This window comes from Serinus canaria, chromosome 4 (assembly GCF_022539315.1).
Source record: "Serinus canaria isolate serCan28SL12 chromosome 4, serCan2020, whole genome shotgun sequence".
Taxonomy (NCBI): Eukaryota; Metazoa; Chordata; class Aves; order Passeriformes; family Fringillidae; genus Serinus; species Serinus canaria.
The window spans coordinates 26,753,318-26,776,389 of record NC_066317.1 but is presented as its reverse complement, the minus strand read 5'-3'; the positions used below and the strand labels follow the sequence as shown (position 1 = coordinate 26,776,389).

The 23,072-nt window shown below is 41.9% G+C and overlaps 1 protein-coding gene across 4 annotated transcripts; it reads right to left on the bottom strand.

Moving 5' to 3' along the window:
- Window positions 1-302: 302 nt before the first annotated feature.
- Window positions 303-22,816, bottom strand: LOC103825988 (transmembrane protease serine 11E-like). 4 transcript variants are annotated; one of them, XM_050974028.1, is made up of 13 exons: window positions 22,685-22,816; window positions 20,971-21,042; window positions 19,527-19,667; window positions 18,107-18,218; window positions 10,069-10,192; window positions 8,730-8,845; window positions 8,300-8,367; window positions 7,678-7,841; window positions 6,680-6,718; window positions 5,434-5,617; window positions 4,970-5,235; window positions 3,951-4,093; window positions 303-3,522 (listed from the first exon to the last, which is right to left on the bottom strand). In XM_050974028.1, the coding sequence occupies exons 4-13, from the start codon at window positions 18,197-18,199 to the stop codon at window positions 3,361-3,363; spliced, it is 1,359 nt and encodes a 452-aa protein (XP_050829985.1). In that variant the 5' UTR covers window positions 18,200-18,218; window positions 19,527-19,667; window positions 20,971-21,042; window positions 22,685-22,816; the 3' UTR covers window positions 303-3,360. The 4 variants fall into 4 exon arrangements, with proteins under 4 accessions (XP_050829985.1, XP_050829983.1, XP_030095451.1 ...); XM_050974026.1 differs by having other exon boundaries at window positions 18,107-19,667; XM_030239591.2 differs by having other exon boundaries at window positions 7,678-7,778; window positions 18,107-19,667.
- Between the last annotated feature and the right edge of the window lie 256 nt (window positions 22,817-23,072).

Genomic DNA, 23,072 nt, shown 5'->3' with positions numbered 1-23,072 from the left:
TGTTCAATGCGATTCACCCTCTAGTGGATGACACAGGAGCTGTTTACCTGCACATAAATTTGGGTTACCGTTGGCCAGGTAGGCAAAATCTGTCCCAGTCTGGATGAAATTTTACTCATTTAACAGCTTCTAACAATCAAAAAAGCCAGATGATTAAGAGAACATAAAAGCCAGCACATAAAAATCCATTATATAGAATCAGTATAAGGTTCTAAAACAGAGGAGTCTCCAACTTCCAGTTGGTGTGATGCAGGAAATTAGTAAGTACATGAAACAGAAGGTAAATTTAACAGATTTTAATAAATTTACATATAAATTACATTCCTGTGTGTCATGAATGATTGTATAGTTAGATATATCCATTCTGCCTTAAGTAAAGATGTTAATTGCTCTAAAAACATGGTTGATAGAAACTGCAGCTTGTAGCTTCACAAACTGGTGAAGATGCAGCTTCAAAGAAATGCAAGTTTGCCAGACCACCTAAACCAAATAAAAAGTTTTGGCTTCAGGTTTCCTTAATTTCCCTCATGAAAAGCCAGACAAGGTTGTCATCAGTGTACTTTTGCCACAAGTAAGGGATTCAGGCCCATCATGTTCAACCGCATCAATATTCTCTTGAATGAAGTCTGTTCTTTCAGATGCTCTTCTTGATTGTCACCATTTGTACTGCTTTGCATCACCAAGAAGCCTCAGAGCATGTGAACTACATTCTTCCAGAAGAAACTAGAACCAAAATTTCCAGGTCCCATAAGGAGAATCTCCAGAGGGTAGTCCAAAATAAAGCCTTCCAAAACATACACCAAGTAGATGCCAGATTCTCTTAAACCCTGCTCCTCCTGGCTGCACTGTGCTGGTACTCAGCAATAAGGGAGAACAGGTACTGTATCTCTACAAGTAGACCCTCAGAAATGGCAGTTCCTTAAGCAAATGACAAGTTGAGTTTTAAAGTTTTGTTTGAACCACTTTGGAGAATAAGATTTACTACAGCCCTTGAGACTGAGCTAAATGCTTAAGGCTTTCTGATATAGTACCCAAAAGAAGCAAATTGGGAAGTTCACAGATTCAAAGTTAATTTTTTGGACCTATTTTGGGGAATCAGTGAGAAAGTTGGTATTTGCAATCCTAAAAATGTGAAGTTTGCAAGTTACAATGAAATACAGCAGATGGAAAAACCATGATGTCCTTTGAAAACCCAAGCCTAAAGTGGTTTGAAAACTGAAAATTCATAGTATTTTGTAATGATATTTATGAAGTATAAAATTTCATTCACCATCCTGGCAAGACAAGTGCTACAACCAAGAAAAAAAATTCATATATATTTGTCATATGTCAGTATTAAGCTTCCTCTAACAAGCAATATATGTCAAAGACATGTTCAGCTAAAGAAGTTGAAATGAAATTTGTTAGGCTGAGGCCTATAGAACCAGTGTTTATTCCCTATGTAGAAATTAAACCACCAAGTTTGTTTCTGAAGCTCACAGCATTCCACAAGAAAAGTTCCTGGAGGGGGAAAAAAAAAAAATCAAGTGGCAGGTATACACAAGTATAGAGCACAGAACAGCTACAGACCTTCTGTGGGTTTCCAACTATTCCAGTACCTCCAGTGAGGCTCTAGAAAAACTGTTCTCTGGATGACAAACAGATCACAGGACATGTAATCAAAATATTTCTGTTATCACTGCTCTGTAGGGATCACAGCTTTATTTGGGCAGCACTGGCAGTGAGCTGCACAGTCCAGAGGGGATCCCTGAGCTGCCATTGACTTTGCCAGCTGACTGCTGCTCAACTTGAATGACACTCTGACCCCAAGACTATAACCACCGAGGGCTGTTTCCCCCAGCCCTTCTAACTAAGAGCACATTGAAAGCCTGCTCTTTGCCTTTTCTAGCCTGGCAGAAGGTTCTTCTTTCCTGCTTGCCATGCTGGACCAGCTCTGAATCTTGGCAGTGTGGCCAGTATCTCCTCTCCTCAGTTCTTTCCCCTTCTGACCACAGAGGGAGAAAAGAGCAGTTGAGTGGCTCATTATCCAGCAATTAAACCCACAGCACTTGCTGTTGTTAGGATCAGGATCCACATGAAATTGGAAAGCTTTCAGACACACCAAGGAGAGCATCCCCACCAAGGAGAGGTGTGTTCTGCTGCTGGGTTGAAGAAAGCATCGGACATTGGATATCTACCTGGCTGACAGAAACATGGGCTCCTGAAAACATGAAGCCAGACAGAATGTGAGGTTTGTGTGGCTGAGATCAAATGAGTCAGCTACAGTCTGGCAATGCAACACAGGCAATTCTTACTTCCTGTGAGAAGAGAGAGCTCTGTACATAAGATTTCTGGGTCTGTCAGTTCTGTTGCTCTGAAGGACCTGGATATTTCCACTGTAATGCAAAAGCTAGGGGTTTTTTAATAGAATATAGCTAAAGATGTACATATAAAACTATAAAGACTTGAAAGCAGCATTCACAAGAATAAGAAGTTTGAGTTTTTTTTACAAAGGTCATACTAAGATTGTTTCAATCATCCATCCTGCACAAAAGGCAAAGGACTTTTATTCAGAAAAATACAGTCTGGAAAGATAAAACTGGAAATTAATTCAGCCAAATATTGTACTATGGCAACAAACTGGTATGAACTTAAGGTGGTGTTTGGTCTTAAGTCCAGCAATCACTGTGCTGTGGTAGAGACTTTTTATATGAAACGACGAACAGGCATATGTTCACTTGTTCAAAGAAGGTGGACACAAGCTGGTGTTTCCCACTGATTTCTTTCTCAGGCAAGGAAAAGTTCTCAATTCACTTAATTAATAGTCCCATGTGATATTATGAACCAGAACTTCTCTAAGCCATCTTCCATTCTTCATTATAGTGCACTCCCTGGAATGATGCAGGAGAAAGCTCAAGATTTCAGAAGTACAGAAGCCTTGGAGTCAGGGCCTGGATTATAGCTTTTCTATGGATAGATAGGGCCTTGTGAGCACACAGGAAATGGATAGGCCAGGTTTCAGTTAAAGCTTGTCTTGGATGCTGGTAGATGATTGTTTGGACTCAAACACTTTGCTTGGGTATAAAAGCTGGGGCCAAGACATGTGGCCGTGTAGGAAAAAAGGTCAATATATTGCATATAGATGAAGGCAGTTGTTCCTCTGACAGACTGCTTCCTGAACAAACAAATGTCACATGGATCAAGTCCATTCCTGTCTGGCTGTAGGCCAAATCAATTTCAAGTCCCAGACTGCTCCAAGCTTACAGGTACTTTATACACGACCACAAGCTAAGCCAGCAGCTGCTTAGAGGGTGACCATAGAGCAGGATGTGTCAGAGGAATAGCTGTACACAGCCCACATGACTTAACCTGCTCCATGTTTCAGATGCCCGTTTTGGAGTTGATCCAGTTTCTATAGTAAGTCACTCGTGTGTATACTCCTGGCTTATTTGGCTTGCCACAATCATCTCCCCAGCTCACTATTCCCACAAGATACCAGATTCCTCTGGAATTCGCATTCACCAGTGGTCCACCAGAGTCACCCTAAGGAAAAAAATGTCAACAGACAGAAAAAAAGTAAACAGCCATGAACTCAAATTCTCAAATTCTTCTGGTACAATTGGTGGGTATTTTTCTGTAGACCTCAGCTATAATTCAAGTTTCACACAGTTTACTGACAAGACAGAGGATCACAGACTATGTCTAATTCACACCCTCACATCTGCATTCTCTCACTTATGCATTGTATATAAATTTCATGCTGAAGTGAAACTTCAAACTGAAGTGCAGACTCCAGCGTTGAGCCTTGAAGCTCTTAATTTGTATCTATCAAGATATTGAAACTCATAAACTTAAGTACCAAAGTACATCTTATTTCTAGAAAACATTGCCCAAAGTACATTTTATTTCTAGAAAACATCACCTTCCACCCCACCTGTTTCCTTTTTACTCCTACCAATAAAGAGATTTACCTGGCAAGCATCCACCTGCCCATCCAAGTATCCAGCACACACCATTCCAGCTGTTATCGCTCCACCATACACTTGTCTCCTATTACAAACCTCAGTACTTATAATTCTCACTTCTGCTTGTCGAAGCTGATTAACACTATAGCCTAGAAGGAGAAGTGGCATTAGAACTTGCAGACAAGGTAAGCAACATAAAAAACTCAATGATTAGGAGTAGCCAATTTTTCCTGCCATCACAGGCAATTAAGGGAGCTACCTAGAAAATGTCTCAGGAATAAGAAAGTTAATACCCTCCAGTGCCAAAGTCCTTCACTTGTTCCCAAACATAACTCCTATCCATCTTTCATCATCACCAGATGCTCTTTAGCCTAATGGACAAATGGATCTTTTTGGTACACATTTCAGGGCTGCATTCAACTGTAAGCTACATGGTACCTCCTTGCTATCGCTGAGAAGACCCATTTGGTTAACTGCAGCATAGCTCTGGGCAATCACTACACATCCCAAGGGTCTCCCATGAAACACAACCTATACAGGTCAGCAGCTCTCACAAGCAGATTTATAGTCCCATCCTCTCTAACCTCAATGACACAGACTAATTTGGAAGAAGCTCACTCAAATCATTGGATGAGGCCTCACTTATGACCATAGATAGAAAAAGTGATGAAAATTGTCATGGTGCATCTGCAAAAAATCTGAAATGCAAATGAACTCATGGTCAGAGTTAAACCCAGAGGGACTGGAGAACCAAATGTATTCAACCAGTGCTGAGTGTATAGAAACTAAGAAAAGCTGCTCTTAAATCCTGTAAGACTAACCTTCAGGGTCTTCCCCCAATTTCTGATCCACTGACCAAGCCAGAAAAAAAAGCAGTCAACCAAGTCCAAAGGTATCTCACTGGGACATGCACCTATTAAACACCAAGTCTAAGGAACTCAAAATAAACAAAAAACCCCATAAAACTAACATCAGTCTTCTCAGGTACATGTGTGACAGGGCACAGGGAGGCAAAAGACACTCACCATCATTCTCCAAAGCTCCCCAGCCAGTGACAAAACAGGAAGCGTTGTCTGGGAAAACGTGAGATGCTTCAGGAAGACAGACACTGTGCACCTCACTTGTGAACTCAATAGGAGAGGCAAGTTCCACAACAGCCACATCATTGTTATGATCAGTGAGAAGGTTACTGTATCCCTCATGAACAATAATTCTCCGGAAAAGTTTTCTCTGTTTTGGAGGTCTCAGCAGAATTCCAAAGCTGGCAGTCCACCTCCGAGGATCTTTTACTCTGTAAGATGTTTGAGATTATGCCATAGCCACACAAAACAACATACCTAAGGGAGCTTAGGTCTCCATTTAAGCATCAAAATCAATGTGACCAAGTTTGCCGAAGGGGAAGAGTAAAACTTCATTATCTTTTAGCAGATACAGATATTAGAGGCCAAGAGTCCTAAGGCCTGTAGGATCAGAGGTGCTGATGACTTACTCTCTAAAGCAGTGGGCTGCAGTCACCAGCCAGGTGTTACTGATGATTGATGCCCCACAGCGATGGGTCCCATCTTGCTGAATGCTCGCCTGCCATGGCCATTCTCCCTCCCGTGCACCCTGCCCACCAGTTATTCTTTCCACTCCTGTGAAGGATGAAAATGCCTGTCTTCGTATTCCACAGCCTGTCAGAGAAAAGGCAGCTCTGCTTTAGCTGATGGAAGGCCCTCATGGCTGCAGGCACAGGTGTAACAAGGCAGGAGTCTACATCAAGAGACAGCCTTCACCTAAAGCAGGGAAACCAAGTGCTATGGTCACAAGTGTCTCAGGATACATGCAGGGCAAATGAAGAAGTTTGGTAGAGCAGTCAGTACTTTTCCATTAAGCCAGTTTTCAGACACACAAGCCCATAGGAATTCCCATGGGACCTGAAGGCTGTGTATCTGAGACACTGGAAAAAAAGGGATTTTTTTCTCGTCACCTACAGATTAGTCTTGGCAGCAGCAACAAAAAGTAGTGTCTTCTTCCCAACAATTTAGTTACAACCACTGTGCCAACAATCAGGTATTACCCAGCTGAAAAAAGCTAGATTCAAACCAGTTAATTCTCAGAGGCCATTTGAAGATGGAAATCCAACATGCAAAGTCTTCAAGAGCATGCAGTGGCCTGATAGAGTGCCCTGGGAGGATACTTATGCTGTCTCCCAGTTTCCTGAGGAGCTGTAAGACCTCAAGGGGGAGCACAACAGGAGGACAAGAGAACTTACCACTCTCCGGGGCCGTGCCACTGCCTTGCTCTGAGTGTGGACAGCTCTTCTCCCTCTCCCACCCTCTGGTCTTTCCTTAAAGTTTAGGTCAAATCTGACAGACATCTATTGCCAAACCTTTCTTCAGGGAGGAGGGAAAATGGTTTTTGAAGGATCCCAGCTAGAATCATGTCCCACAGGAAAACTGTAGTCCTTCTGCAAACTTGCTAACAGCAGCTCAATACATGCCCCTACTTCCAACAACCAACATTAAAGTAAGTGCTTCCCACCACCAAGCCAGAATGCTTGTTTCTACAAATGTATAGAGCCAGCAAGACTGCAAGGAAATGAGCTGAAGTCTCCCCTGGTTCATGCACTGTCTACTGTTCTAATATCTGCAACAAATTCTATTTTCAGCTTGTATCATGAAAGTATAAGGATTTTCTAAGCACAGAACCTCCAGCACTGTGTCCCTGGACCTTTACAAAGCATTTGTACTTACAGTTGTTTAAAAGGTTATCTCCCTTTTCCTTGTTCAACTCTAGAATGAAAAGCAAAGACCACAGTAAGTTTATCTCATATGCGATGTGATCCAGCCTAGACTCTCTCCCTGTACCCAGGAAACAAAAATTAAATGGCTTGCATTGCTACCTGGAGTGACAGCACAAGAAGTAGTAATTTGCTTTGTTGGAGAAGTTTAGTTGAGCCTCTGTTCCTCACTGAAAGGCCACAGGATGCACATTTTTTGCCTTAGCTCAGAGCTAACAAATGCAGATGACTGCAGGTGGGTCTAAGTTACATCTACACATACAATGTGCACCAGCAAATGCCTACAGGCCTTTTCTCAGGTTTAGTGTGGCAAGGTGGTCAGATGACTCTTCACAAGTCCTCAGTGCTGGGATTGTCTGAATGTAAACTGCAACATTTCTAATTTCTTTCCTACAAAAACCCCTCTGTCAGAGTCAGATAGCAATCCACAACAGATTCATGGGAAAGGATTACTGCCCAGTGATCCTCAGGATCTTGTTGCAGACACTTGCAACAGAAATCTGTCAAATTACAAAGGAAATGGCAGAGGACAGAGAAGGGAACAACCTCAGCCCTGCATTTTTAATAGCTTGAGGACTCTGCATTGCAGTGCGTGGTTATAAAAGTTCTTATTCAATTTACTGTATGTCTTACAGTTGTTTGTGAACCCATGGTCACAAAGTTGGATGAATTTTGATGAATTGAGGGGGACTATCTCATTCAACTCAACCTGAGAAAACCTCTGATGCATGGAGAAGAGCTCACACTCATAAATCAATGTCAATATGTTTTAGTTCTTTCCATGTTCCATCTTCCAACTTCCCATGCTGTCAGCCTAACAGACAATTTTGAGAAGGCAAAAAAAGAAAACAAGAATAGTTCATATTTGCATACTAAGGTGAAACTCATTACGCTAAGAACAAAGTGTGAGGAACAAATTCCAAGCTGAAAACACGAACCCAAGGCACTTGCCTGTGAGTTTTATGGTAGACTGGTCAACATTTAGGAACGTCGAGGTTGCTCTCAGCCTTCTGAGTAACACACGGTTCACTTGACCCCAGGTCGCTTCTTCACTGTCAGCAGAGGGAAATTTAAATACCAGAACAACAGATGCAAGTACTCCAACAGGATCTGGGCTACAAACCAACAAAAACAAATGGTGTAGTTCTCTTTGCCTATTAATGCTCCTGGTTCTGCTTTGTGCTGCCTGCCTTCTTTATATGAGAACAGGTCTGGTCTGCACAGGTGTCCAGAACAAATCGTACGTCTGTGCTCAAGTAAAGGAAGATGATTACATGTCAGCAGGGAGCAAAAGCTTCTTGCTATGACAGTGATCAGAGGGAATTTTCTGGGAACACTTAGGGAAAGGATAATCAATCTGCAGAAGTATAAAGCCAAACTTCTCTTCCTTGCTGACCTCTAAGGGTAACTGAGTCCTCAGTGTTGTGAGCACTAGAGGACAGCAACAACCAAACAAGACTTAGTCACCCTGATGGTGTAACCCAAGCCACCAGGAATGCTCCATGTGGTCAACATATAGGAAAAAAAGGTATTTAGCACATCCCTGCTTATTCCTGGCCTTCACATCACTTACCTTAGACTGACCACGTGGGACCTGATATATCTTTTACTTAGAAAGGACCCCCTGAATACTTCAGATATCTGTTAAAAGAAAAGAGTGTGTTAAAGTACACCTGAAATAGGTACATGCTTTTAGAATACAACAATCTCATGAGCCTCTGAAACACATGAAAATGCCTTCAGATCTCTACCTCCACACCAAAGCTACCACTAAATTTCCATCAGGGAATGCAGATCCAAAATAAACACTGAGCTGGCACTAACCTGTGCTTACCATCTGCACATGCAAAGTCAGCTGTCATCTTTAACCCACAACAGCAAGGTGTGTAAGGTAAGGCCAGCCATGTAGGGATGAGGCACAATCACCTCTGACTATTTTCAATTACACATTTGCAGAACTCTTCAGCATAGGTCAGGTGTAAGCAGAAAAGCTTTTAACTTACCATGGTTTCAATATCTTCACTTAGGTTCCTGAACTCCTCTGTAGTTTGCCTTTCATACTGAGGATTATAGTCAACATTGGTGACTAGGAAAGATGCATTGTAATATCTGTCTTGATCTACAGAGGAGAAAAAGAAGGAAAGGTAGCTGATCATCTTTAGTACAATTCAGAGATGCACAATATCTCACAGAACATGGCACAAGCAAGGGTCCCTGGCCCTGGCAGTGATCCTGTCAACTGTGAAATTACAGCTTTAGCAGCACTTTGGTAAAAGGGGGTTCTGGACCATCCTGTTTCCCCATGAACCATCTAGGGGCTCATTTCTTATTTGAGGACCATCCCAAGGAGCTCTAAATTACACCCACTACAACATTGTCCTGGGGTCCACCTTCTTGTTAGCCTGAGATGAGCACAGCACGAGACAAAGGAGCCCTTCCAACTTGGCCACATCCACTCCTCCCCAGCTGCACTCTTTCACATTCCTGCCCCTCTGAGAGGCATGGGGGCAGAGCTGTTTGCATCTGTTCAGTGGTTGAGTTGATTTTAAAATCTGTTTCTTGAGTGTATGGCAGAGAGGGGCCCTGCAACACCGTGCTGGCAAAAGGCAATGCTGAGCTGTAGCTCTGCCACTGCTCCTTCTGGTGTCCTAGTGCAAGCCACAGCCTCACTGACTCTTGGTAAGCTGAGATGGCCACATGATTCATTCCATTCCAGCAGGAAAGCATTTCAAAAAACTCACACTGCTATCTCAGAGACTGGGAATGGAATGACTCAACTTCATTCATGAGGCAAGTGACTAGGAATGGAATTAATTGTCTTTAAGTCATAAGCCAAGATGGTTGGACTTGGTGATCTTAAAGATCTTTTCCAACTTTAATGATCCTATGATCTGCTACTGAAATTGGGCTCTTGGCAACCAGAACTGAGTTCTGACCTCTGAAAAGCCTAAAGCTCTGCCCTGTCTTTTTCTGGAATATTCTCAACTAGGGGGGCCAGGTTGAGTTTCTGCAAAAACCCCATTCAAGACTAAGCTTACTATGCATCCTGAGTACTAGACACACCTGTGGCTTATACAAAAGACTGTTATTCTTTTACCAGTGGAAATACCAGAAAACAAAAGGAGGGTTAAAACTGAAATCCCTGCTTCAAGTAAAGCATATTTCAAGTATTCTTACAGGTTTTCAGATCAATCTAGCTCTCAAATAGCATTTTGAAAGTTCTCATGTGAGTTTTATACCAGGGGAAAATTGCATGCCTAAATCATCAAGCAGGACCAGAGTAGCAAGTAAAACACAACAGATTCCTGAAAGCTTGTAACAACAAAATAGTAGGACACTTACCGTGGCACAAAAAAAATGTAATCAAGCCAATGATGAGGGCTAAGCCTACTATCACTGACACAACAATGACTGCGATCTTCCATGGCTCTAAGCGCCTTACTGCTCTGTCCATCTGGATCACTGCCTGCATTGAAGAAAACAACATGGAGAAATTCAAGTCCAGTACAAAGACAATAGTTCATCCAGTGTCTAATCATATCTGGCACAGCTTAGCTCAGCTGAAAAACCCCACAGAATGAGGCAGGCTGGGAAGGACCTCTGGACTCTGAGGGCCTGACTGTTTAAACTAAGCTCCATTAAAGTAGTTGCTCCAGACCCTGTCCAGTCAAGTTTTTAATATTTCCAAGGAGAAAGTTAACTCAAGATCTCTGGTCCAGTAAATGTCCATCCTCATGGCAAAAGCTTTTCCTTTATATTTAGTCAGAGTTTTCTGTGTTCTAACTTGCCTCTGTTGCCTCACATGCACACTGAGAAAAAGTTGTGCAGGAAATGCTAGTAGAGACAATTTCACTTCAAGAAATATTACACAGATTTCAGGTGCAGCCAACTGCCCACACAGGTACTCAAACTGAATGTAAATGTAATAATTGATGACTGATCAAATAACCTCTGCCCCAAGGATATTCTAGGCAACCAGAGATGCCACATAATACATAGCTTTGGTTATATTTAGTTGGTGTGAGTAGTAACATTTGTTGAGTCCCTACAGGGTTTGGGGCTTACTGCTCCAAAGACACACATATATTGAAAGCGACCACATCCTGTCTCCTGCCAGACAATCTATAGAGAAAGAGGTACTTGTGTGTAAACATGACATGGCAACAATGTCCAGTAGTAACTCTCTGAAAGCCAAGAGCAGAAAAGTAAAATGATTGAGAACTTGACTCACACATGGACAGAGGCACAGAAGACTTTATCTTCCACTTATGTCCTCCAGTGCAGCATTAAGAAACAGAACATTAGGAAAAATGCATTTTTGTTCATGCCCTCAGTAGCTTTATTGTAGGATGATTCAAAATCTTATGCACAATTATTAAAGATCCCAAATAGTTCCACAGCACACCATGTGGTAATCGTCATGCTGAGTCTCTGCAACATGGTCTGCATTAGAACATGGTATCAGAAAAACACCTGGGATAATCTCTCAGATATCCTGGAGAGACAAATGGCAGCAGCCATCCCTCAGGAGGAGGACTGGCTGGCTATTCACCATGCTGCTTTACACCCCCTGATCCATGCTGGTATTGCTGTGAACTATATAACTAATATATATATATATAACTTATACTAAACACTGTTTTCCCCTTTTCAGGCCTATAGCACAGCCATCTCTGAGCAAAATTTGAGAAGGTGCAGGCAGAAGAGGAAGAAAGGCAGAGAAAATAAGTGTTTGCAGGTTTTCTGAATACAGACTGGAAAGGAAGAAATCACAGTGAAAGCAGAGCAGATTAACAGCAGGGGCTCCATCTCAGGAAATGAGCTGAGTGGGCAGATGAGCAGTAAAGGTGAGGGTCTGGTGCACAAATCCAAGACAGCAAAACGCAGCGAAGTGGTGAGAGAGGGGGATGGTGTTATATCCTCTGCTCTGATGGGAAGAAAACCAAGTAAAGCCACAAGCAAGAAATGGCAAGAAAAACAAACAAGAAAAAAAAAAAAAACAAACCCCCCCCCCAAAAAAAAAAAAGAAACCAAAAAAAAAAACCAACAACCAGATAGCACTACAGAGGAAGGAGATGAGAGATCTGTAAGCAGCAAGGGTGTATTCAGCATGAGACAGGGAAGCTGGAAGAAACTTAATCTCCTCATATAAAATCTTTGTTTTAGCTAGTGAGACTGCTAGCCAAATGGGCAAATTTTTTACCCATTCAAACAGGTGGCATACTGGAAAGAAAATGTTAAAATAAAGGAGCTTCCACCAGCATCACAACTGCAGGTAGTCACAAGAAGCAGCTTAGTGTTACCAAAATATACAGGATAGGTGACCAAGATCAAGTCTTCTGCTTCAGAGTCACAGGCTATGGAGAAAGCCAGTACTTCTTCTGTTGCTCCTACTTTTCTGGGGCAAGTTCTGCTCTCGCAATGCGCCACAGCCCAAGATTTCCCACACCAGACCGGCTCAGTTTTCTGATGTCAAGGCTGTAGGGCAGTTGATAGGAGTCTGAAAACCCAGGCTAGCCAAGATTACTCCTTTGCAAACTACAAGTTGCAATAAGCACATAAATAACACCCACCAAAACTCAACTGGTTTCACTGCGGCCTTGACTTCTCACCATCTGGACCTGTATACACTGTACATCAGCTCTGAGAGTTTAGCAGAAAAAGAGATTCAGATAAAAACCTAAAACCAGTGGAACTGTTCTACCTCGGTTTCTTCAATAAACTGCAGCTCTCCATGGAGCACTCCCAAACCCATCTCACAGCATTTCCCAGTCCCAGGGAATTGCAACATACCTCATGGTCAGTCAATTATTACTCTTGCTCTCAAGCCTCTTGGCTAATCAGAACAGCCCACTATGGCAACATGCCTCTGCCCCCCTCAGTAGCCACATCTCATGCTTGGAAGAGGCAGCTTTTACATTTCACTTTGCTCTCCTCACTGGAGAGCTTTTGTTCCCAGCCTGAGCCCCTCCCATCCATCTCAATCAGACTGGTTCCCTGTCCTGCAGCTGTCTCCCCTCCAAGGGCTTCCACCTGAATGGCAATTGGAGCACCATCCCTCCACTGCTCTTGGCACAGAGAACACACAGCACAGCCCCGGCAGCGTATGGCTGACTCTGCAGATATTGAGGCAACTGTGCTCTTGGATTGTAACTGCTGCATTTTGTGTAATGTATCCAGACAGATTTCCTCAAAACGTGGCTTTATGCCAAAGCTACAAAGCTTAAGATTATAAAAACTGAGCATCTCCTTTCCTATGAGACTCATGTTCTCACAGGCAGCATTGTCCTTCCAGCCATCTGTCTCTATTTCCTTTTTGTGCAAATACCAGCTACAGCCACAAACAACAGCACCACAGACCCCTTTCTCCTCCAATATTTCAGAACTGCTTGTTCTCCACAAGTCCCACAGACTAGCAAAGGGAAACAGAAACCTTAGGAGTGGTGCAGTGCTGAGGGAAACATAAACATGGGAGATAAGGAATAAAACCCTACACTGCTTCCAATATTGATTTCACTCAACTTTTTTTTTTTTTAAGAAAAAGCTTTAAAGCATTCATATCATAGAATGGTTTGTGTTTGAATGGACTCTTAAAAATCATCTAGTTCTAAAACCCTTGCCAAGGGCAGGAACACTTTGCACTTGACAAGGTTGCCCAGAGCCTCACCCAGTGCGGCCATGAACACTTCCAGGCAGGGGATGGGGCATGCACAGCTTTTCTGGGAAAACTGTACAAGTGCCTCACCACCTTCACAGTATCTTGCATGAGTCTCCTCTTCTCCAGGCTGAACAGCCACAATTCTCTCAAATCTGTCTTCACAGGAGTGCTGTTCCAGCCCTCTGATGATCTTCACAACCCTTCTCTGGCCTTGCTCCAAAAGGTCTGTGTCTTTCCTATGCTCAGCTTATCCAGAGCTGGATCAGTACTCCAGTACTCTGCAAGAGCAGAGCAGAATGACCTCCCTCAAACTGCTGGCCACAGTTCTTTTGATGCAGCCTAGCTCACAGTTGGCTTTCTGAGCTGTGAGTGCACATTGCTGGGTCTTGTTGAGCTTTTCATCCACCAATACCCACAAGGTGTCAACCAACATCGACATACAGGTAATTAATTTGTATATAGGATATACAAATTAAAGTGGAAATATCTGTTCAAAACCAAATCAGTTTCCTCCCTTTAGCAGGATGGTTTGACTTCTATCTTGCTAAGTAACAGAATAAAACAAAAAATGCAATGGATGCATCAAGACTCATCAACTCCCACAGTGTACAGTTACCAGTATGCTTCAACTGTAATACCTGTGTGTTGGTGTGTTGGACATAGCTCAGTAACCCCCGTTTTGCTGTTTGGGTTTTTTCTATTTTATCTTACTAAGCATGCCTAGCTTTGCTGAGACAGAGGCTAGGATGGTTACTGAGAGACAGTTCAGGTTATCTCCACTCAATGCTTTCATTATGCATACACATTACACCTCCAACCAGCTCTTCACTCCCCTAGCCTTTTTTGCTGTGGTACCACAGAGAGCAGGACTACAAGAATAACCACCTTGACAGGGATTCCTGTGCTCGGGATATCCTGCTCCATAGTTATATAATTTAGTGGCAGGTGGATCCCCCTGTTTAGGAATTAGACATGGTCTTCTCTGCACTAGTAACCAAGCAAATTCTGCTCCACCCAGCAACACTCAATGGCCAGAGAAACACTGATTCTCTGCAGTGCTGATGAAAGCCTTCCACCATGGATACATCCTTTCTTTCTTCCTGTAGCAAAGAGACATTGCATAACAGACAGGCCTTCTCCTCAGAAGACCCCAAATACCACAGCTGTCTGTGTGATGCCTTCTAGAGTCTGGTGGTTCACACAGCCTCACGTTTCTTGTTTCCTTATATCATAGGCTTTGACTATTTTTACTGCCCAAACTCCACTAAGCTGCAAATTAACTCTGAGCAGGGCCGATGGGAATTCAGCATCCACCCTCTAGCATGAATGAGATAACTCAAATTCCACAGCAGCAAACCCTAACAAGAGATCAGACCCAGACACCACTGTGAGATCTCAAAGGCCAATCTCTGCTATTAAAACCACCTCTTTGTGGTCTATATTTGACAGCTTTCAGTCTGCAGTGAATTAGTGTAAAGTTTCAAACCCAAGATCCTTTAGTTCAGTACAGACCTGCTTATCTTGGCAATACTATCATGAACATTAAACCTCCTCCAGCAATCCGTGTTCTCATTTAAAACATGCGTCATTCCCAAGATAATCCATGAAGACAGCAGCATCTCTCCAATTCATAATCATAGCTAATTCAGGTTGGGAAGAGCAAATTATTAAATCTCCTAGCTTACACACCTTGGCTCTGAGACAAAGAGTGGGATCACTAAAAAGTTATTCTGTACTAAAAAAAAAAATCCAAATGAATTCTTTTGAAAATAGATATATTTTAATATAATTAAGTATTTAAAATGCACTAAAGTTGTGTTTAGAAAGAGATAGAAAAGGTTTGATAAATCAAACCTCAATACCAGATATTAAAATAAGTGAAATACAGAAAGAAATAAAAGCAACATTAACATAGTTATTGACATATTATGAAGAAGAGTTATACCAAAATTTTACAGAGCTAAAATTGGTCTTCCTTGTGAAACCAATAAGAAAGCATATAGGATTTCAGGTTGGACCTCTAATCAGCCCCAAATGAATTCCTTACCTTTGAATTTGGAACACTTACCCAAAAGTGAAAGACAAGGGCAACACACAAGTGACAAGCTGGTTTTCCCTAAACCTGTACCAAACTCCCTAAAGGTTACTATATTCATTCACAATGCAAGTGATGCAAGTTCAGCTCCCACCTCTGCCTGACAGGGTTTGATTCACTACATTAAGATTATCCATCTCTTATGGTTGAGTTACTGTGTGTTATCAAAAGCTTCAACAAGAGCAATACCAGCAAACTGATCAGAATGCATTTGTTCAGACAAGAAAAGGAAGTGTAATTTTATCATATTGCCCTAGTCACCGAATTTCTGGATAAGCAGGGAACAGCTACCCTGTTCTGCTTTACAGACCTGCTCTTGAAATTTTTTGACTTCTTAAGCTAAGACCTCATAGCATCACAAACTAGATTTGCTCTTAGATTGATCCAAACCATGTTTTCTTGTACCAGCTCTTTACTGAAAGTGTTTTGCCACGTCCCACAGAGAAGAAAACATGCAACATCTTCTATGTGATCTGCTGCCGTCTTCCTATAATACTTTTTTTGTTTGTTTTTTTATTATACCCCTGCCAATGGACAATCCAGTATTCTCAGAAGAGCCAGTGGCAGAGTTTGGGTGGCACATCTGATGGGGAGGGTCCCTCCACATTTATAGTCATGACCAGCTTTCCCAGTTGATGGGTTCAGGTACATGCCTACAAACACTCTTCCTAGAAATAGGACCTTTCACAAGACAACTGAACAGACTAATCTGCTGGCCTGGTAAGTGTGATTTAAAAATCCAGACTAGGTCTCTGGAGCTATCTGCCTTGGCAGGGGGTTGGGAATGGCAGCAAATGGGATACATCTGTTTTACTCCAGGAGGCCTATAGAAAAAGCACAGGGCCACAAAGCAAGGCTTGCTAATTTCACTCCCACCTTTACCACAAACAACCACACCAACCCAGCACTTCTCCTGTGCTCTTGTGGCATACTCAGGACACGCACTTCTAAAAGAATGGGACAACAACCTAAGCTGCTTTGAGAACTGAAGCAGAAGAAGATGGTGCCTGCCTAAGTACTGCCAGACCCTTGTTTGGATGAGGTCAGTTACCTACCAGCCTCAATTACTCAGTGTTTGATATCTCCTAAAGCATTCTGATACAATGAAAGACTTCCAAACATTGAAGGTATCTGCTGAGGGAAATGAAGTGTGCGTTTTTCTATGCGTCATACTAAATCAGCTTGATCTCCCACACCCTTGAACAGCCCACAAAAACAGTAGGTGCTGCATGCCACCCCTCTGCAGTCAGATAAAGCACCAGTAATGTATTTGCCACTTACTAATTGAGCTCCTCCCCTTAACCATCCAATTTTACCAAGGTCTTGCTGCTTCCCCAGAGCACACTTCAGGTGGGTAAAGACAACCACCCCAAACAGAGCTCTTGTCATTTGCTTCAAGATTCAAGGGCAGCATTCAGTCTTCGGGATGTCTTAACTCAGAGCTTCCCAGCAACTATATCCGTGATGCCAAAATGCTTCTCATACAGGCTTCCCTGCTTATCCAATCACCTCTGCAATCAGCACAAAAGGTTTGCTGTTCCTTACTCTCTCATCAATTTTGCGCACGACTATTTGGAAGTTTTGAGCTCTTTGTTCGTTGGGATAGAGGTAGCCTCCCATACCACTACCACAGTCTGTGGGATGTAACTGTATTGCCAAGGACTGAGATATCCTTTATCATTTACTTGTCTTTCTACAGCTGACTGCCACAGCCAACATCTTGAGACTCATGTTCTGAAACAAGTTTTAGCAGAAGTAGGAGGACTACTTACTACATAAAGACTTACAATTTGCATGAACACTGAGAGGCCATCTCAGGGTAAAGAAAATGTTAAGCACATGGCCACTGACTGCAATCAGTTTAGGATAAGTTTCTGTAACTTTAACATTATCTTTACCTCTCAGATTTCCCCTTCCAGTGTTGGTCATAGACAAATATCTTGCTCTATTAGTTTGGCAATCACAGATTATAGCAGTAGATCTCTGCTTTCCAGCCCTCAAAAATAGCACTGCCTGCCTCCTTTTGTCCTTCTTTGATTTCTTGAAATCTGCTCCAAAAGCAAGACACCACACAAGTAGTTACAGTCTCTATGAGTTTTCAGTTTGATTTTTGTTCCAGCGCAGGGCAGGCAAAATGGTCAGGTGCCAGATTTGGTGTGTTTCCAAGCTGATTCTGCACAGATTAACACTTCAGTGGCTGCATACAAAATCCATTAAATAAGCAAAAGCACAAGAAGCTACTTTTACCAACTGTACTTCGCTTGTCCTCTTGTCCAGCAGTTGTGCCTAGAACACATTCTAACTGCGCTAGCACAAATGGTAGGTCAGTCAGAGCAGCGTGAGATGATTTTCACCTGCCCTCCACATAGGCCACCTTGATTTGCCATACTGTGCTGTAGACGAGCTGGAGAATTCTCAGAAAACATGCATTTTGGGTGAGGAGAAAGGCTGAAATATCAGAAGGATTACTGATGCATGAAAGGCAGATCAAAACAGAAGCAAGCTCAGAACTAGTGCCCTTCTCCCCACACCCTCGGTCGAAGCATAAACTGCCCTATTAATCTACACATGATATAGCCATGCTGTCCAAAATACCAAGAAGCAAGCCAGAAGCTTGTGGCACTCACCTCTGTGTACCACTGAGAGGTCAGCAAGAAGCTCTTCTCTCTGGGAGATCCACCGTCCCGAGCACCACAACACACTGTGCAGCATCTCAGCATAGACTTGAGGCTTTATCTCCTGAATTAAGAAAGAAAGGAGTCATAGGCAAGTCAGAACAAACAAGTCCAGCAAGTCTCAGTGACAGAGGCTTACCCAGTAGCATGATTCCTCCCCTAAAACAATAACAATACACTTCTTTCATCACACCTTTCATCCAGGAATCCTGAAGCCTTTTCAGAGTATTAGCTACACCCTGCAACACCCCAAATCAGAAGAGCCATGAAAATTTTGCAAGGATGCAGAGTTTATTTCCTTCTTTGGTATAATTAAGAACAAATCAGAAACTGTGGGAAGGATCAATGCAGAAAATTTGCATGTTCGAGAGACAATGTTCAGCCCTAGGCCAGGTATGGAGCTGACAATCTGGTGCAGAATCAAAGGTATGTGCCTCTTAACTCCCTTGAAATTGGTCATTTGGCCATAAAAGAGTCTGCCCTCATAACAACAGCGAAATGCAATTTTTTCATTCTTCTTTAATTCCTTAGTTGATAATTTTAATTGTGGTTACCTAGTTACACATACATTTCTGTCCTGAAAAAATTCTGCTGTGTCATAAACATTTGTGATATAAATATTTTCAGGTTTTAAATATGAAGTTCTACTTGTGCTGGTGACAGCAAGTTAGCTGGCAAACAATCATCACAAGCTCAAACTCTAATCTAAAGCAGCATTTCTGAATCTTCAGAAATGCTTTAAGTTTTAAAGTTCTAAGAAGTTTTAATTTTTCTCAGTACCACTAAACTTACTAGAAGAGATATGTGACCATAGAGCCTGACACACAGATTTGTTTCAGAAGGACAATACAGAAGACAGACCTCACAACGATACCAGTGGCACACATTTTCTTTGCTCTCCTGCAATAAACTTTCTAACCTCTAGGGACTCTTTTCCTCCACCTTAATGACCTCCATTTGACCCCTCTGCAGCTCAGGGATCACCAGCTTAGTAACACGCTGATGCAAATACACCTTACCTGGCTGGAGCTCTTCCTTCCACCTTACATCAAGTCCGTAGCCAAGTAACAGCAAGACTGCCTTTTGGAGAATGCCAGCTTCCTTTGAGTGAAGCATAAGCTAAAGATAAGCCTCAGCTTCTCGTAATTTGGATTCAATGTCTCAGCATAATTTGTTACAAAACATGATGAATACAGTTGTTAATGACACATATAATGTAATTACTTCTCAATTCTTTAACTGGAAGCTGCATTGCCATCCTATATAGGAACAACTGAGTCAGTCCAGATGTGCAAGAAAAATGCAGACAGAAGCCTAGCTAGAGGGTGACAATTTCCAGGGTAAAGTATCAAGTGCCACATGATTACCTGACCTGCACATAGGTGATGCAAAGACATTAATTCCAGGCACCCCATGATGCTCAGGCATAGAGCTCTGCCTTGTGACTTGATTGTGCCATAGGTGGGAGAATGTACAACACAGAGCCCTCATGGCAATCCTTATATAGTTTCACCTGCAAGGAAAAAAAACCAAACTACTGCTGCTTAAAGAAAGAAGTTTAACTGAGGATGCTTTTTTAGGGCACTAAAAATCTCTTCCAGGCCTGATGTCATGGCAGGAATGCACTAAACTACTAAATAATGTGATAATGCTAGTCAATAGTCCCCTCTCTGTACAAGGTGTCTGAGTTTCTTTGTTTACTGGCAATAACTCCCTGCAGCAAAAAACTCATATGAGAAAAAGGGACAGACAATAGCCACAAGTGGTTCCATTGCCAGGTACCAAACAGGTTTGGCTCCTGTTTCCAGAGACAGTCTTCTTATGTACCTTTTTGTGCTACACTGCAACACTGGGGGAAAAAAAAATCCTGGAAAAATTAGGAAATGCTGGGAAGGAGGCAGGGGTTGTAGCCCACCTGGGTACCATATAAAAGAAAGAAGAAAGATCCTGGAGGTTGAACATAAAATGCCATAGATCAAGACCCTCACCAGAATTCAGCTGGTGAGGAGGCAAAGTTTCAATGACTGGCTATAGCAATGGAGAAAGGAAGTGAGGCTCAGGTTCACCAGAAACTTTGGAGCTTCCAGAGTGGATTAAACCCAGTAAAGGATGAACAAATTTCTGCCTAAAGTGAGAGGGAAACAGGATCTGCACTTCACATCAGGAAGACTATATAGCAGCTTCAAATGGACAAGCAGAAAGCAGACTGGTGCCCACAGGAAAAAATGTATCCTGTTCTAAACTCGTGTTAGACACTGCAACCTCAAGTCAAGAATGAGACAGAAGTTAAACAAAAGTAAAATATTAAAAAAATGTTTTAAAAGTCTGATATGAACAGGATACAGAGACAGAGAGACAAAACCATGGTTTCCATGTTCCACAAGATTCTCCAAGACATTGAAGGCAGATGCAGAATCTTACCCTAAAAAAGGACTTGGACACTGCAGGTATAAAGGAAACATGGTGGCAGGAAGGCCATGGAATGTGGAAATCCCAGGAACTATCATTCCAACTACTTTAATTACTGTGAAGTAAAATGTGAAACCTTTTATATTGATCACTTAGATAATACTGGATTTCTGGAGGTTGTAAATAACTGTTTCAGTAACAGGCAGCTATGAAATCCACAAAAGTGGAAGCAACTGTTGATTTAGTCCTGACCAGTTTAAACAATTGGTTTATCATCTTTCTGTCTGAACTATATCAGCATCAGATTCAGCACTTCTAAAAACACTCAAAACCATATCAACTACTGACATGCTGGATTTCAAAGACAGAAATTATATAAAATTATAAAAACCCCCTAAAACACAAACCTTAAAGTGCATGTTTTCTGGAGACGGAGAGACTATTTCAAGAGATAACGTCTTAGAGCAAATGCATCCTACCTGGTAAAGGAAAATAAAAAAGCCTTGAGGAAGACTAAAGCCAAACATAATGGTATCTAAAAACAAAAAACCCATTTGGAACAAGTAAATAAAATAAATAAATGATAATGCTTTTTCTGAAGCCAGCTCACTATCATAGGAATCTCTGCTATATTCATAAATTGTCTGGAAAAAAATAAATACTGATATGATAATACAGCATGCTGCAGGAACATAATTATGAGAAACCATGTAATAAAACAACAAATGAACTTTGGAATTAAAAAGTAACAAGTGACACATATTAAAAAACCCTAGTCCTAACCATACCCCCTAGGTGTCAGGAGTTGAATTGTTATTCCTTTCAGAAATAAGACTGAGGCAGTTTCTATGAGACTATCAACTCAGAAACAGTCAAAAAAAAAAAAAAAGAAAGAATGCTAGAAACTACTTGTAAAGAGAACAGAAAAGCAAAAGGAAACAAACTTATATTCCAATATTAATAAATATTATCCCTGCATCCACAATATTGCATTAAATTTTATTCCATTTGCCCATCTCAGAGCTTATACAGAGGAACAGTAAAAGAAAGCAGGATAGCTGATCAAAGGAACAAAGCAGCTTCTATGTGTGGGATGCCCAAATAGACAGGATTGTACAACCTGACAAAGGTATAGAAAGGGATAGGGGTCTAGAGAGTAGTATGTGGAGCAGTGAAAGTGAACAGGAAACCACTGTTCACAGTTTCTCCTCATACAATTACTAGGAGACTTCAAACAAGAGTGGCCAATTTAAAATAAGCACAAGAAAATTCTGACATATAAAAAAGAGGTCAGGTATGTGACTCTGCTTCAGTGTATTGTAAAATGTCAACTATTTTGCACATTCAAATGGAATAATCAGTTTTCTGGAAGGAAATGCCACACAGAGCTCTTAATGTGATGATTCAGCTTCATGATCCAAGAATTTCCTGACTCATATCACTGGAAATTTAAAAAACACTCTCAGGAAGGACCATAATCTGACTGCAGTATCTCATATTTTCTAGGTGCCCTCCATTGATTACTTCGCAAGAACCTAGCTCACTTAGCTGCCAGGCATTCCTTCATAACAATAACAAAGTACTATTAATCCTCTGATAGAACAACCAGGAATCAATGTTTTCTCCATCTGTGTTCTGAGCAAAATGTGGTCTGACCCACCTACTCTGACCAGGAAGCATGGGAAGGACACATTGGTGTCTTTCCTTTTAGACAGCTGAGGAAACATGGCACACTTCTCATCAGAATAGTTCCATTGGAATGGTGCTACAGGGATCATTTAGCCTGACTGCCAGGTAGCTACAGGCACTACATTCTCAGCACCTGACAGTGCATCAGGCTCCAGGTACAGACAGGTTTGTGCTCTGCAGCAGCAGGCATTCCTGGCCTCTCTGTGTGGTCTGCACCTGATGACACATCAGACTCCAGAAAGGCGCTGTGGCCCCCCCTGTTTAGCTGGATGGAGTTTCTGATCTGAAGGAGCATAATGCAAAGCACTTGATGTCTTGCACATGACCAAAATCTGCCACTTGTTTTTGAAATTAATTTCAGACATACAGTATAATTTTCTTAGATCCTCCCAAAATTTGGCAGGTGAGGTACAGTATACAACAGGCACTTACCTGATGTCAAAGCAGAAAGTTACTTTTTCTTTCACACGGGGACACTGAGAAGACATTAATGTATCAGTGGTTGATGAGCCAAGGATGTTTTTCATCTTTTCTTCTCCAAAGCTCTCCACTTACCAAAACACCTGCCAAGGAAATAAAATCCCCTTTATTCATAAGAATTCTAAATTAACATTAGAATAGAAAACTCCTGAAAGAATATTCGCATCTACAGAAGCTCCTGCCTGACAAATTCCTTTTCCTTCAAGAAAAAGTCAACACAATTAACTCTTGAGGCACACACCTCACCACACCTTTGTAGCCACAAGTTTAGAGAATTCAGTCTTCAGTGCAGAACATTGCAACTCTGTCACAGTTGAGCTCTACAGTCAGAGTTGGGAAA